This window comes from Cynocephalus volans, chromosome 3 (assembly GCF_027409185.1).
Source record: "Cynocephalus volans isolate mCynVol1 chromosome 3, mCynVol1.pri, whole genome shotgun sequence".
NCBI lineage: Eukaryota > Metazoa > Chordata > Mammalia > Dermoptera > Cynocephalidae > Cynocephalus > Cynocephalus volans.
The window spans coordinates 12,476,384-12,488,731 of record NC_084462.1 but is presented as its reverse complement, the minus strand read 5'-3'; the positions used below and the strand labels follow the sequence as shown (position 1 = coordinate 12,488,731).

The following is a 12,348-nucleotide window of genomic DNA, read 5'->3' as shown; positions in this document are numbered from 1 at the left end:
TAATTCCCTAGTTAGAACCTGATCTGGGACACAGTAATCTCATCAGTCTGTTTTTCTGAGATCGACTGCCTAGTTTCTGGTTGGTGACCCTGAGGGGTGGTTAGACTGGCTAACTTACAGGCTGAGGCATCCCCCCAAAGCCTTTTCTAGAAAAGGCTTCCTCTTACAGACTGCGTTGGAATATGAGTCTGATCAATTGAGCCAACAACACCAGTCAATAGTGGGCTGCTCAGCTGAGTTATTCTCTCTTCCCATCCTATAAGAGAGGTTGACTGCATTGGCCAACCCTCTCAGAAAGTGTCCCTGGCAACAGGTCCAGGCATTGGTCCTTGGTAAGATACAGGGATCCACGGACAATGTGTCGTGGAGCACCCTCCTCACAGATGCCATGGCACAAAACAGGCTTAAAATACTTCAAGGGCAGGTGTCTTCATTGTTATTTGCCTTACTGTTAATGCAGTTCATCCCTCAACCTCATAGGATATAAAAGATCCCAACCTTAGAGATCAGTGGCTCAATGTACAGTGAAAAAAGGGTGTGTGTGTGTGAATATTTTGTTCCTGTTCCCCTCAAGATGCTTGAGGCTTTCTCAACTCATTTGAGATTGTAAATCCTCTGGCCAATGTGTTTGGCACCCCTGAATGATGCTACCTATCAGCATGCTAACGGTCTCCTTCTTAAAACCAAACTGTCACAAAAATCAGTATGTCACCACCACTGCTCTCCTGTATGTAGACCCCAGCTCCTCCAAGGTTGATACACTCTAGAAAGGGACGCCACCACTCACAGCAGAGGCCACCTGGGACCGCCAGGAACATATCAGGGAAAAAGCAACTGTTAATAGACAGGAGATCAAAAAGAGAAACAAAAAAGAAAGAAAAAATTTACACTCTTCTATGGGTTAAATGTATTCCCCAAAAGTTCACATATTGGAAACTTGACCCCCACTGTAACAGTGTTAAGAGGCTGGGAAATCCAATTACAGTAAGTAGGGCCTTTAAGAGGTGATGAGATTGTGACTGTACCCTCCTGAATGGATTAATCCACTGGTGGTTTAATGGTTGGTCCTAGGTGTAGTCCTAATGGCTTTATATGGACAGTGAGTAAGCAGGTTAGCTCTCTTGCTCAGCCCATTCCTGCCAAGTGACATCCTGCATTGCTGTGGGGAGTCTCCTCCAAGGAAAAGCTCCTCACTGGATATGTTCCCTGGACTTTGGACTTCCCAATCTCCAAAACTGTAATAAATAAATTTAATTTCTTTATAAGTTGCCCAGTTTCAGGTATTCTGTTATAAGCAACAGAAATGGACTAATACACCCAACTAAGGATACAAGCTGTTCTAAAAGACTTTGTTTTAGAGAAAAAAAGAGGGGGCGGGGAAGGGGCACTGATTATACTGCAGAGAGAGGCTGTACAAGAGACTGCTGTTTAGAAGCACCAGGCCCCTTCCCCCACCCCCTTTCCTCTTATTCCCCCCTCAAAGACAGAAACTAAAATCCACTTCCCCAGGAGACTAAAAGCCTAAAACAGGAAGGAAAAAAATATATATATCTAAAGCGAAATCAATAGGGAAAAAGTCTTTTGCTTTAGGCAACAAGCCCCAGGGGGCAAAAAAAGGGGGGAAGCGGATGGACTTTAAACTTAATGTACCAATCAAATGTCAGGTCTGTTGTTTAAAAACAAGATCCAAAACAAAAAATAAGCCCTCAGATACAGGGAGAAAATGAATAAAAGGTTAACTAAATATATTTTAGTATAAGTAAGTTGTATATATGTATACATGTAAAATTTAAGTAAATCAAAACAATGTCCATAATTTGACCTAATCGGAAATCTGAAATTTATATACTAAAAATCTATATAACAAATTATATATAGTATTGGATCAGTGAGTAGGAAAACACAAAGAAGTATGTTTCCTCTATACGCTTACTCAATAATAATCAATACAGAAGACCAGCTTCTGGGTTTCAATGTGTGGGGATTTCTCCCCACTAGCAAGAAAGCAATTCTTCAGCAGACGCCAACTGGTTGTCTTCTAATTTAATTATGATACTATCTACCTGAAGACAGCATCAGAGCCACAGGTTGAGGGCTCAGTCTACAGCTTCAGATGACAGTTTCAAGTCCAGGCCTCTGGAAATTCTGACCAACCAGCTATAAATCGGGGTTCCCACAACACCCTCTTTGGGTTCGACTAGTTTGCTTGAGCCACAGAACTCAGGGAAACATACTTATGTTCACCCGTTTATTATAAATGATGTTACAAAGGATACAGATGAAGAGATGTGTAGGGCAAGGTATGTGAGAAGGGGTGCAGAGCTTCCATGCCCTCCCCAGCAGCACCACCCTCCAGGACCCTTCACATGTTCAGCTATCTGGAAGCTCTCAGACCCTATGCTCTTGGGTTTTTACAAAGGCTTCTTTACGTAGGCATGATTTAAGCATGGAAAACTGTGCAAAAATGTGATTGGACAAAAAGTATATGATCTAACACTAACAGACTGAATGGGGAAACCCAGAAAGGCCTGTTTGTTCAGGTTCTTCTTGACCTCTATGTGCAGCATTCCTTCCTCCCAGGCATGGGGCACGGCCCCTCCTGAAATGAGAATCTATGACCTGTAATCAGCTAAGGTAGGTCAGAGAATTTCCTGCCTCACGGAGAAAAAGGAGCAGGTGAAAGGAGGCAGTAAGAGGTCAGAAAGTAGCATGAGCCAGGATCTATGGACAAAAACTAATATATAAATATCATACTGTCCCAAGTATATACATATATAACAAAACATATTAAAAAAATTTATGAGGGCTGGCCAGTTGGCTCAGTTGGTTAGAGAGCAGTGTTATAATATCAGGGTTAAAGGTTCAAATCTGCATACAAGCCAGCTGCCAGGAAGAAAAAATAAAATCTCCAGGAAGGCAGGGAAGAATCTTAAAAAATTTATACTACAAAAACATAAAACAGGGTACTAATTGGCTTTTGTGCCTCTACAAAGTAGGTTCTAAAACAATTTTAGAATTTGCTAAATTGTAATCAATGCTAGGGTTCAAGTTATAGTTATACCTGGGAATCCCACTAAATTTAAACACTGTATCCCCTTAATTCTTTTTTTCTTTTTCTTTTTTGCCAGCTGGCTGCCCTCCTAATCTTAAAAAGTAACTAAACATAGAATTGGCAAAAAATAGGTATGCCTCACTTTACCTAAATTTCCCAGTCATAACACCAATTGCCCTAAAATATCCCATATTGGGCACAGGTAGTTGCATGATACATTACAAAAAACATAATTAATAAAGGGGTGATTATCACCACTACTTCTCCATTCAATAGCCTAATTTTGCCTGTTCTTAAACCTGTGAAAAATAAAGGATGCCTCATAGTTACTACAACCTTAAAATTGTTGTCCTATCCATTAGAGTCCCTGTTATAGACTGAATTATGTTCCCCCAAGTTTCACATGTTGAAGCCCTAAACCTGAAAGAGAGTGTACTTGGAGACAGGGCCTTCAAGGAAGTTGTTAAGGTTGAATGAAGCCATAGGGTAGGGCCCTGATCTGTTAGGACTGGTGCCCTTAGAAGGAGAGAGGGCCTCTCTCTGAGAGCCACAAAGAAAAGGCCATGTGACGATACAGCCCAGGAAGAGAGCCCTCACTCTTTTCTCTAGAAACCAATTGGCCAGCACATTGATCTGGGACTTCTAGCCTCCAGAATTGGGAGAAAATAAATTTCTTTTGTTTAAGGTTCCCAGTCAATGGAATTTTGAATAGCAGCCTGAGACAACTCAGTACCCATACCCAATATCCAATATTATTAAAATTTCTAACTCTGTCTAATCAACAACTGGTAAATATTTTGCTCTTACAGATTTGGTTAACATGTCCTGCTCAGTACCTCAACAGCTTTGACATTGCACATACCTTTAAGACAAGTCCTTAATTACATCTAGCTTTCTCCAGGAGCACAAGTATGACATTACATTGATAACATCTTCCTCCAAGGAGACTCATTTGACATATTCGTTATGGATATCTTTTAGTCCTTGCAGGGTTTTGGTGGCAAAATATTCCTTATTTATAAATTTTTCTTAATCTCACTGATGCCAATACTTACAAATCAGCCCACCTTAAAAAAAATGGTGCTCCCTTCAAAAAACACTCTAAATCTGTCCAAATTGAAATCATCAGTGCCCTCAGAGACACCTTCATTAAAGAGATTTTGGCAACCTCTTCTCATGTTTCCTGAAGTCTCTGTAACGTAATGTAATGTAATTGTAACGGCCATAGGACTTCAAAAGCAAAAAAACTGCCTCCCCAGTGGCCCTGCACCCCCTCCAGCTCAGTATACACACCACTAAAACGATGACTATAAACTGGGCTTCCCTGAAAACAGAGGCTCTCACAGAATCTGAGACAATGATCCTACATACCCAGTCAGCCATTATGCTTTGGATCATGGAAGCAGAACCCCATAAGCTCAGCACAGCTACCAAGGGCTCCTTAAGACAGGATGGAGCCAAGCCTGGTCCCTCTCATATATTCCCCCTGCAGGAGAGGGTGGCCTCCCCTGTACTCAGTCTCTTGGAATATGCCAATGTGCTGGAGGTGACCCCCTCCCCCAAACCACTTGGCTACCTGAAAAGCCTCTGGGGATTAACTGAGTGAACAGCAATGGGAGTTCACAGACTATGCAAATGGTACTTCTAACCATCAGACGTGATGGAGTTCAGGGAATGTTACTGCTTTCTGTCCCTTAGCCAGGGTGTCTCTGATAAATGGATGAAAGGAGAGGATGCAAAGAACAAGACATTTGGCGAACTTCATGCATTCCTCTTGGCACTGGATGCCCCAACCAATAAATGCCCATGTTCAAAATCATTATAATAATCTGTTGGACCATTGCCTAAAAACTGCATCCCCTTCACCCCTTCAGGGTAAAGATTTCTGGGAATCTCTTGTTTCACAGACAAAAAAATAAATCAAAATCGCATGTCTCTACACATACCTAGGCCATAATACAGGGCCTTGTAAGGATACTCTTTATTCCCTACGGAGTTACAGACAGTATTGATAATAAGAACCAAGGCACACATTTCACCTCTCAAATTATACAAGGCTGGGCTCTTGAAAGAGGCATTCAATAGAACTTTCATGTTCCTAATAGGCCCCAAATAGCTAGTTTAACTAAAAGACATAATGGTTTCCTCAAACAACTCCTTTTCCAACTGTAACTTGACAAACAGACCCCCTAAATAGGTCTCTATTTTGCCCCTAGGTCTCAATCTTTCTTAATTCAAGGTCTCTTGGCCAACTCACACCAACTTTCCCATCACCCTTTTCTATACTTAAAGGCTCCTTATATATTAGGCACTTCAATAATGTCTCTCCCATCTATAAATTTTGGAACTTGCCCCCATCCTGTAGGGGCTGAAGGCATGATCAAGGGAGCATGCTCTCCTGGTATCTATTAACAACAGATTGTCCCATGCGCCAGGCAACTACTCATTAACTGGAATCTTTAAGCCTGAACTTCCAAAAATAACCACTCTTCCCCTCCCCAAAACCACAAACCATGAAATGCAGCTGCATACAATTCTGTTAACTGTTGGTCTTATTACTACTGGTTTGGGCACTTTCACTGGTTTATAATATGGAGGCCCAAACCCTCTCAGTAAGCCATTGTTCCAACCAAACATCGCAAATACTGAGACCCACATCAACTCAAGTGCATACCCATTCAAAAAGGATACCCCAGTACCACATCCCAGAAGATATCACCTCTGCCTAATACCTTCTCATTGGAGATAACATTATCCCAGATACTAACACCTCCACCCCAGTGATGTCCATGAACTGCCAATCCTAAGATGCAAATTGGACACAGGACATTCTTGCTTTGATATTAGGGATTCTGTCATGTTTCTGAGAGTGCTGATCCATGATCCTGGTAGATTTCTTGCCTTCTATCAAAAGAGAAATCTGGGGCCGGCCCCGTGGCGCACTCGGGAGAGTGCAGCGCTTGGGAGCGCAGCAACGCTCCTGCCGCGGGTTCGGATCCTATATAGGAATGGCCGGTGCGCTCACTGGCTGAGCGCGGTGTGGACAACACCACACCAACACCAAGGGTTGCGATCCCCTTACCGGTCACAAAAAGACAAAAAAAAAAAAAAGAGAAATCTGGTAGACGTTACTACTATCTGTACCATCCTAAAAATTAATGCAGACTATTGCTTTCCCCAGAAAGCATCCGCATCATGTCAGTCAACCCCTCTGTGCCCTGGGGAAAGGACCACATACTCCCTACTACCTGCTCCTACTACTTCCCTTCAGCCTTCCGACATGACCTTCTGCACTGCGTTTCTAATCTTACGTAACAATTCTTTCCCCTTGGTTATATGCAAACACTATATATACATATATATCTCTCACACTTTTAGCATACTTTACAACTCAGGATATTATCTTGGCTAATGCCATATAAACAGAAAGTTATGGGCCTCTCTACAGGGACTTCTTACATCTCTGTGTTCCTCCTTTCTACTCTCATAATAAAATGTTTTTTTGTACTGTTTAGGGCAACATATGCCATACTTTTAAAAAATCTCCACTATCATCACCCAGTGTTTTCTTAATACGATGTGAAGACATCAAAGGACAAATTGTATTAATCATGATTTAAAAAATTTTCCAGGGCTGGCAGGTTAGCTCAGTTGAGTAGAGTGTGGTGTTGATAACACCAAGATCAAATGCTCGGATTCCCATACCAGCCAGCCACCCAAAATAAAAAAAAATAAAATAAATACTTTTATTATTTTAAGATGTTTGGACATCTCGGGAGGATATGAAGATCTGAGGAGAAAGTGCACCTTCTTGGACTAGCTAATTCCTAAAGATTACATTAACTTGCCTAGGAGTACTTTCATATGTAAACCAACCAAAAGCCTCCTCCTTTAACTCTTACATGCCAAGACGATATTTCTCCTGCCCTAAATAAACCCAGAGACAGATACTAGATAACTACTGATGGCCCCTGAAGGCCCTAAGTCCATCAAAAATATTCAACTAAGCCACTCCTGGGCTGTTTACCCTGCCTTGACTTTCCTTCTCCACAAATACCCCAATAAAGGCCATGGCCTATTCTTTTTCCTCTCTCATGTTTCTCCCCCTGCCTGAACCTGATGCTTCCCAATGTGGTCCTGTGTGACATGACATGCCTCGTTCTCTCCAGAGCTATAAGTAATAAATTTTTCTTCCAGGAGCATTAACTTTTCTATGTCAGTCACCTCTATAAATTAAAAACCATCTCATAATTGATGAGGTGACCTCAACAACAACAAAAAAATCCCACCAGTACACACTATAGCTATTATTGTCATCAGAATTAAATAAGTGAAAGATGTCCAGATCCTGTTTCATTTTTAGACCAACTTGGTAAAAATGCTGTTCTTGATACCCTGTCCTCCTCAAACCTCCCCACAATTAAACCACGTGAGCTCCGAAAAAAAAAAACAGTAAGTGTAAGATGAGAGAATAGGCCTTACATCCAATCAGTGCTCAAAGGACCCAAGCTGTGACCATTATTAATTGCTTTTCTTAAAGTGGTCCACTCTCCATTTTTCTTAGATTTCTTCAAAAAGGAAATCCTGCATCTCTCTGGTAAACGGAAAACCCAGAGTCTCATGCCATAACGTCAGGTTATCAATTAAATGCAGCAGTGAAATCAAAACAATATTTTTCAGTCCCAGCAAGCTCATGCTGCCTGCTTAGGGCTATGAACCTGAGAGGCTGCTACCTCTGCTGAGAAGGGGAAACCAGCAACAGTTTGCAGTGTTAAGACTCAGCAATATGGGCCGGCCTGTGGCTCACTCGGGAGAGTGCGGTGCTGATAACACCAAGGCCATGGGTTTGGATCCTGTCTAGGGATGGCCGGTTAGCTCACTGGCTGAGTGTGGTGCTGACAACACCAAGCCAAGGGTTAAGATCCCCTTACCGGTCATCTTTAAAAAAAAAAAAAAAAACAACTCAGCACTAACTCCAAACCTTCCCTCAACAACAATCAGGAGGCAGGAAAGAGAAGAAATAAAGGAATGGCTTCCCCAGGTTATCTTTCAATGCTACTTGATCTAAGTGTCTGTGCACCCTCTAAAACAAGGTTTCTCAACCTCAGCACGACTAACATTTAGGACCAGATATTTCTTTGTTTGGTGGGAGGAGGGGAGAAAATTTATGTCCTGTGCGTTACAAGGATGTTTAGCAGCATCATTCCAGGTTTCCGCCCACTAGATGCCAGTAGCGTCCTCATCCCTTTTTTCACAATGAAAAATATGTCCACATATTACCCAGTGTCCACTGAAATGTAACTTCGTCCTTGCTTGAGAACCACTGGCTTAGAAAAATATAAATATGATAATGGGAGAAGGAGAGTGTGATGAGGGAAGGGCCTCCACAAGATGTGGTGACCAGGAAATAGTGGGTGAGGAGGTGGTGACTGTGCTGAGCAAAGGCAGCCATGTAAAATGCTGCAGCACCCAGAGAAAACTCACCACACAGACAGAACATTAAGTGCAATGGCCTGAAGTGGGTGGGCGCTTGGGGAAACAGCAAGAAGCCCAGCAAGGCTGGAGCACAGTACACTCCAGGCAAAAGTATGTAAAGGTGAGTTAAGAGGTCAGCAGGGTCAGGTATAGGGTTTTATTTTTAAAATTTCATTAAAAAACTATGTTAATCTATGAAAATGTTCCAACTTTGTTTTATTTCTTCTCACTGACACAGAACATAATTCCAATTCCCTCAAAATAGACAGGTCTTACCCTAAACTGAGTTTCTAGAACAGCCCTGCATTTATATCCTCCCTTCCTCTGAACTGAATGGTCTGTGATTATCTTCAAGCAGAGAATCACCTAAGTTGGTGTTTCTCAATCTTGGCACTCCTGACATTTGGGGCTGGAAGATCTTGTTGTTGAGGGGGATTGTCTTATGCATTGCAGGATGTTTAGCAACACCCTGGACTCTATCCACTAGATGCCAGTACCACCCGCAACCCAGGTGTGATAACCAAAAGTGATTGCAGACATTGTCAAATGTGCTGGGGAGTCGGGGGGGGAATCACCAATTGTTGAGAAGCACTGCTCTAAACTTCTGTCTCTCTCTCCCTCTCTCGTACTAGCAGAAAATCTTGGTCCTGGACTTAGAAAAGAGAAAATCATGAAGGCATACGAGGATAAAGAAGTCTCATAACTGAGACTGTGGTGTTTAAAACAATACCTGATGGTAATGAAGGCAAATGCCTCTGGAGGTCTGCCTGACCCACCTTCTTCTTGGAGAACATCCCATCACCCATGGCCCTGCTGACTGGGCTGTAAAGAGGACACCTGAAAAACCAGGCTCACTCAGTCACATTCCTCTCTGAACTCAAAAAAAGAACTTCAGACAGAAGCCAGTCTATGTTGGGAAGCTTGGGCACAGTGGGGACGTGGGACACTTGCTGCCTCAAGGACACGCCACAGAGACCAGAGAAATAGAGAATCTGGGGGTCAAAGAGCAAGGACTTGGGTGGCCACTCTTGCCACAAACTTGCTAAGGCAGAAAAAGCCATTCTGAATAGACAGTAACATGAGCAGACCCAGAGATGGAAGTCAGGACATAATCATGCTGGTTCTCAGTTCCTATGTCAGCTCCTTGTAATGCACAGCTGTAAACCCTACCTTTGGATTCTGTAAAAGACCCCATTTCCTTCTACCACTTTCTTTCCTTTGGCTGAAAGCCAAAGAGTACTATGTTTCTTGCCCAATGAGACACAGGGAGACCACACAGGAAGAGATGAATTAGAAAATGACTAAAGCTGTGGGAAGGAGGGAAGGCAGGTTCCAGAGGCCAGAAGGAGGGAGGTGGCACATCCCCTGCATGGTGGAGGGGGAAGGCCTTACCTAGAGAGACCAGAAGCCCGCAGTTTTCCAGCATCACCTCCCGGTACAGGGTCCGCTGAGCTGGGTTCAGTTGCCCCCACTCCTCCTGGGTGAAAGTCACAGCCACATCATCAAATGTCACAGACACCTGGAAAGTCAAATAAAGGTAGCAGTGTTGGTGTTTGGGCTGGTGAATGTGATGACAGCTTGTCTATGCTTTGCTAGAAAAGGTGCAGAGAGATCAAGGCCCAAATCACAGAGCACCTCCTGAGGGCCAGGCTCTGTGCTGGGCTCAAGGGGGAGGTAGACACTGCTTTGGACATAATACAGTAGTCTACAGGGGAGAAACCTCTGAGGAGTGCGCTATGAATGACACAAGACAACAGAAACGACTTGTGGACTGTGAGATGCAGGCAGTAAGGGCTTCAGGACATCAAAGGAATGAGGAAATAATGACTATGATAATAATACCAATCCACAACAGCAGTACCTGAGCCTCGCTGGTCCAGCCAGATGCCTGCCCCATGCTGAGGGCTTCATATCCTGTGTTAAAATGACTAAAAGTCCCCAGCCCTGAAGTCAGACTCTTTGGGTTTGAATCCAAACTCTTGAAATCGACACTTGCCAGCTGTGTTACCTCGAAGACAGTACTTCATTTCTGTGAGCCTTGATATCTGGATCAATACAATAATAGTTCCCACTTCACCAATAACAGCCGTGAGATTTAACGAGAAATTATTCAATGCTCAGGGTGCTTTGGGTTTTTTTTATTAATCCTCTCACAGCCCCTGACATCAACATCATCACCACCGTCATGTCTTAGTCAGGGATTTGAGACTAAGGGAGCTCTACCAATTGACCCAGAATCACACATTTGAACATGCTGTTCTGGTCCAGGATTTAACAGTGTATCCCTGACACTCCTCCACCACTACAGTGAATCTAAAGTAACAGGGCTGTGATGCACTGCCACTCATTTTTGCTGTTAAATCCATTTCAATCATCCCTGACTGAATATTTGTGTAATACTTGTGTCAACATGAGCAGAGGAAGCAGACCCTCCCTCAACACTGACCTTACAAGATAGGGTTGACATCTACCTGAGGAATGACAAAACCCAAACTAGCTTCCCACAACCTTCGAGCTCTCCCTGGGCCCCACCGACTCCCAGGGAAATTCCACAATGAACTACCAGCCTCTTTTTCCTTACTGAGTCCTGGCAACACTTATCCCTGAAGCCAGGATACTTCTGGACCAGGAACACAAGGGACCAAAGATAATGCAGACTGTGGTCAAAAGAACGAGGGACTGTGGCCACAATGTCTGTACTGTCGGAGAGTGGGTGGAACAACAAGAAAAAGACCACGTAGTCTTACCCTCCACGTCTCAGCAGCTTGAGGGAACCACGGCAATCTCACAGACACGCCTAGGACCTCCTTAAACAGACAACATACCTTGTCTTTGTCCATGCACTTCTCTCTGCCTAGAATACTCTGCCCTCTCAAGCCCCACAATGCCCTTTTGGAATGAGGCCTGGTGGACCAGGACGGATCTTCGTAGACCATAAGGAGGATTGGGTCTTATTCTAAGTATGATGGGAGCCCCTGTAGAAAGCGTCATTCATTCTTTCAACAACTTATTGAGCACCTTTCGGAAGCCCAACATCCTTTAGGACTGGAGATAAACGAAGTGGCAAACCAGCTCCACGTACACGAACAACGAATGCACAGATAAAGCTAGGGGCTATCTTGCCTCCAGCCCCTTCAAGAACCGTCTCCGTTCCGGAAGAGGAGCAACAATTACGAAATCACTGTCCACTCACCTGCGTCTGGTCTGCCAGGGACGCTGCCGCCGCCATGGCGAAACGTTGTGGGTCGCGCAGGACTGGGGGAGGCTAGCACCCACGCGGCTCGCCTCACCTCCACCTGTGCCCTGCGCTGCCCGGGTGACCACGGCTGACGGCCGCACTTGGGACCGCCTTCTACTCAGGGGAAATGGCTCACCAGGCCCAGGGCACCGCCCTTGACGACTGCGGGGCTGACAGGCGGGAGAGGAGTGGCCGCTGCCCGGCGGACGACCTGGCAACACGCCCGTTACAGAGGGTCCGGCTCATAACAGGGCTGCGGAGAAAGTTCCTATCCTCCTCCTCTGCTCGGTCCCAGGCCTCAAAAGAGGTCCCGTCCGGAGCCCTCAGCAACTCAACAAGGATCGGGACCGAAAGGCTGAGACAAATGGCGTCGGCGGCGAACCCGGAAGTCTCGCCCCCGCCGGCGTGTGTCGCAGGAAACGCCCCTATTTTGAGCCATCATTGGCCGCCCCGACCCCCGCACGCACAATGCACAGCCTTCTGGGTAATGTGGTTTTTCCACTATATCCAACGACGCGAGGAGCGTCTTACTCAGCACATCTTCCTCAGTGTGAAAGACGCGCAAGGATCGGAGCTCCGCCTC

At 44.5% G+C, this 12,348-nt stretch overlaps 1 protein-coding gene across 1 annotated transcript in view; it reads right to left on the bottom strand.

Annotated features, from left to right (window-relative positions):
• Positions 1-12,070, bottom strand: part of LOC134372427 (uncharacterized) — a 57,576-nt gene extending 45,506 nt beyond the window's left edge. Inside the window, exons 1-2 of the mRNA XM_063089937.1 lie at positions 11,721-12,070; positions 9,920-10,046 (exon numbers count right to left, since the gene is read on the bottom strand). Of these exons, the coding sequence (XP_062946007.1) occupies positions 9,920-10,046; positions 11,721-11,756 (163 nt within the window). The 5' untranslated portion in view covers positions 11,757-12,070. The remainder of the gene's footprint in view (positions 1-9,919; positions 10,047-11,720) is intronic.
• Between the last annotated feature and the right edge of the window lie 278 nt (positions 12,071-12,348).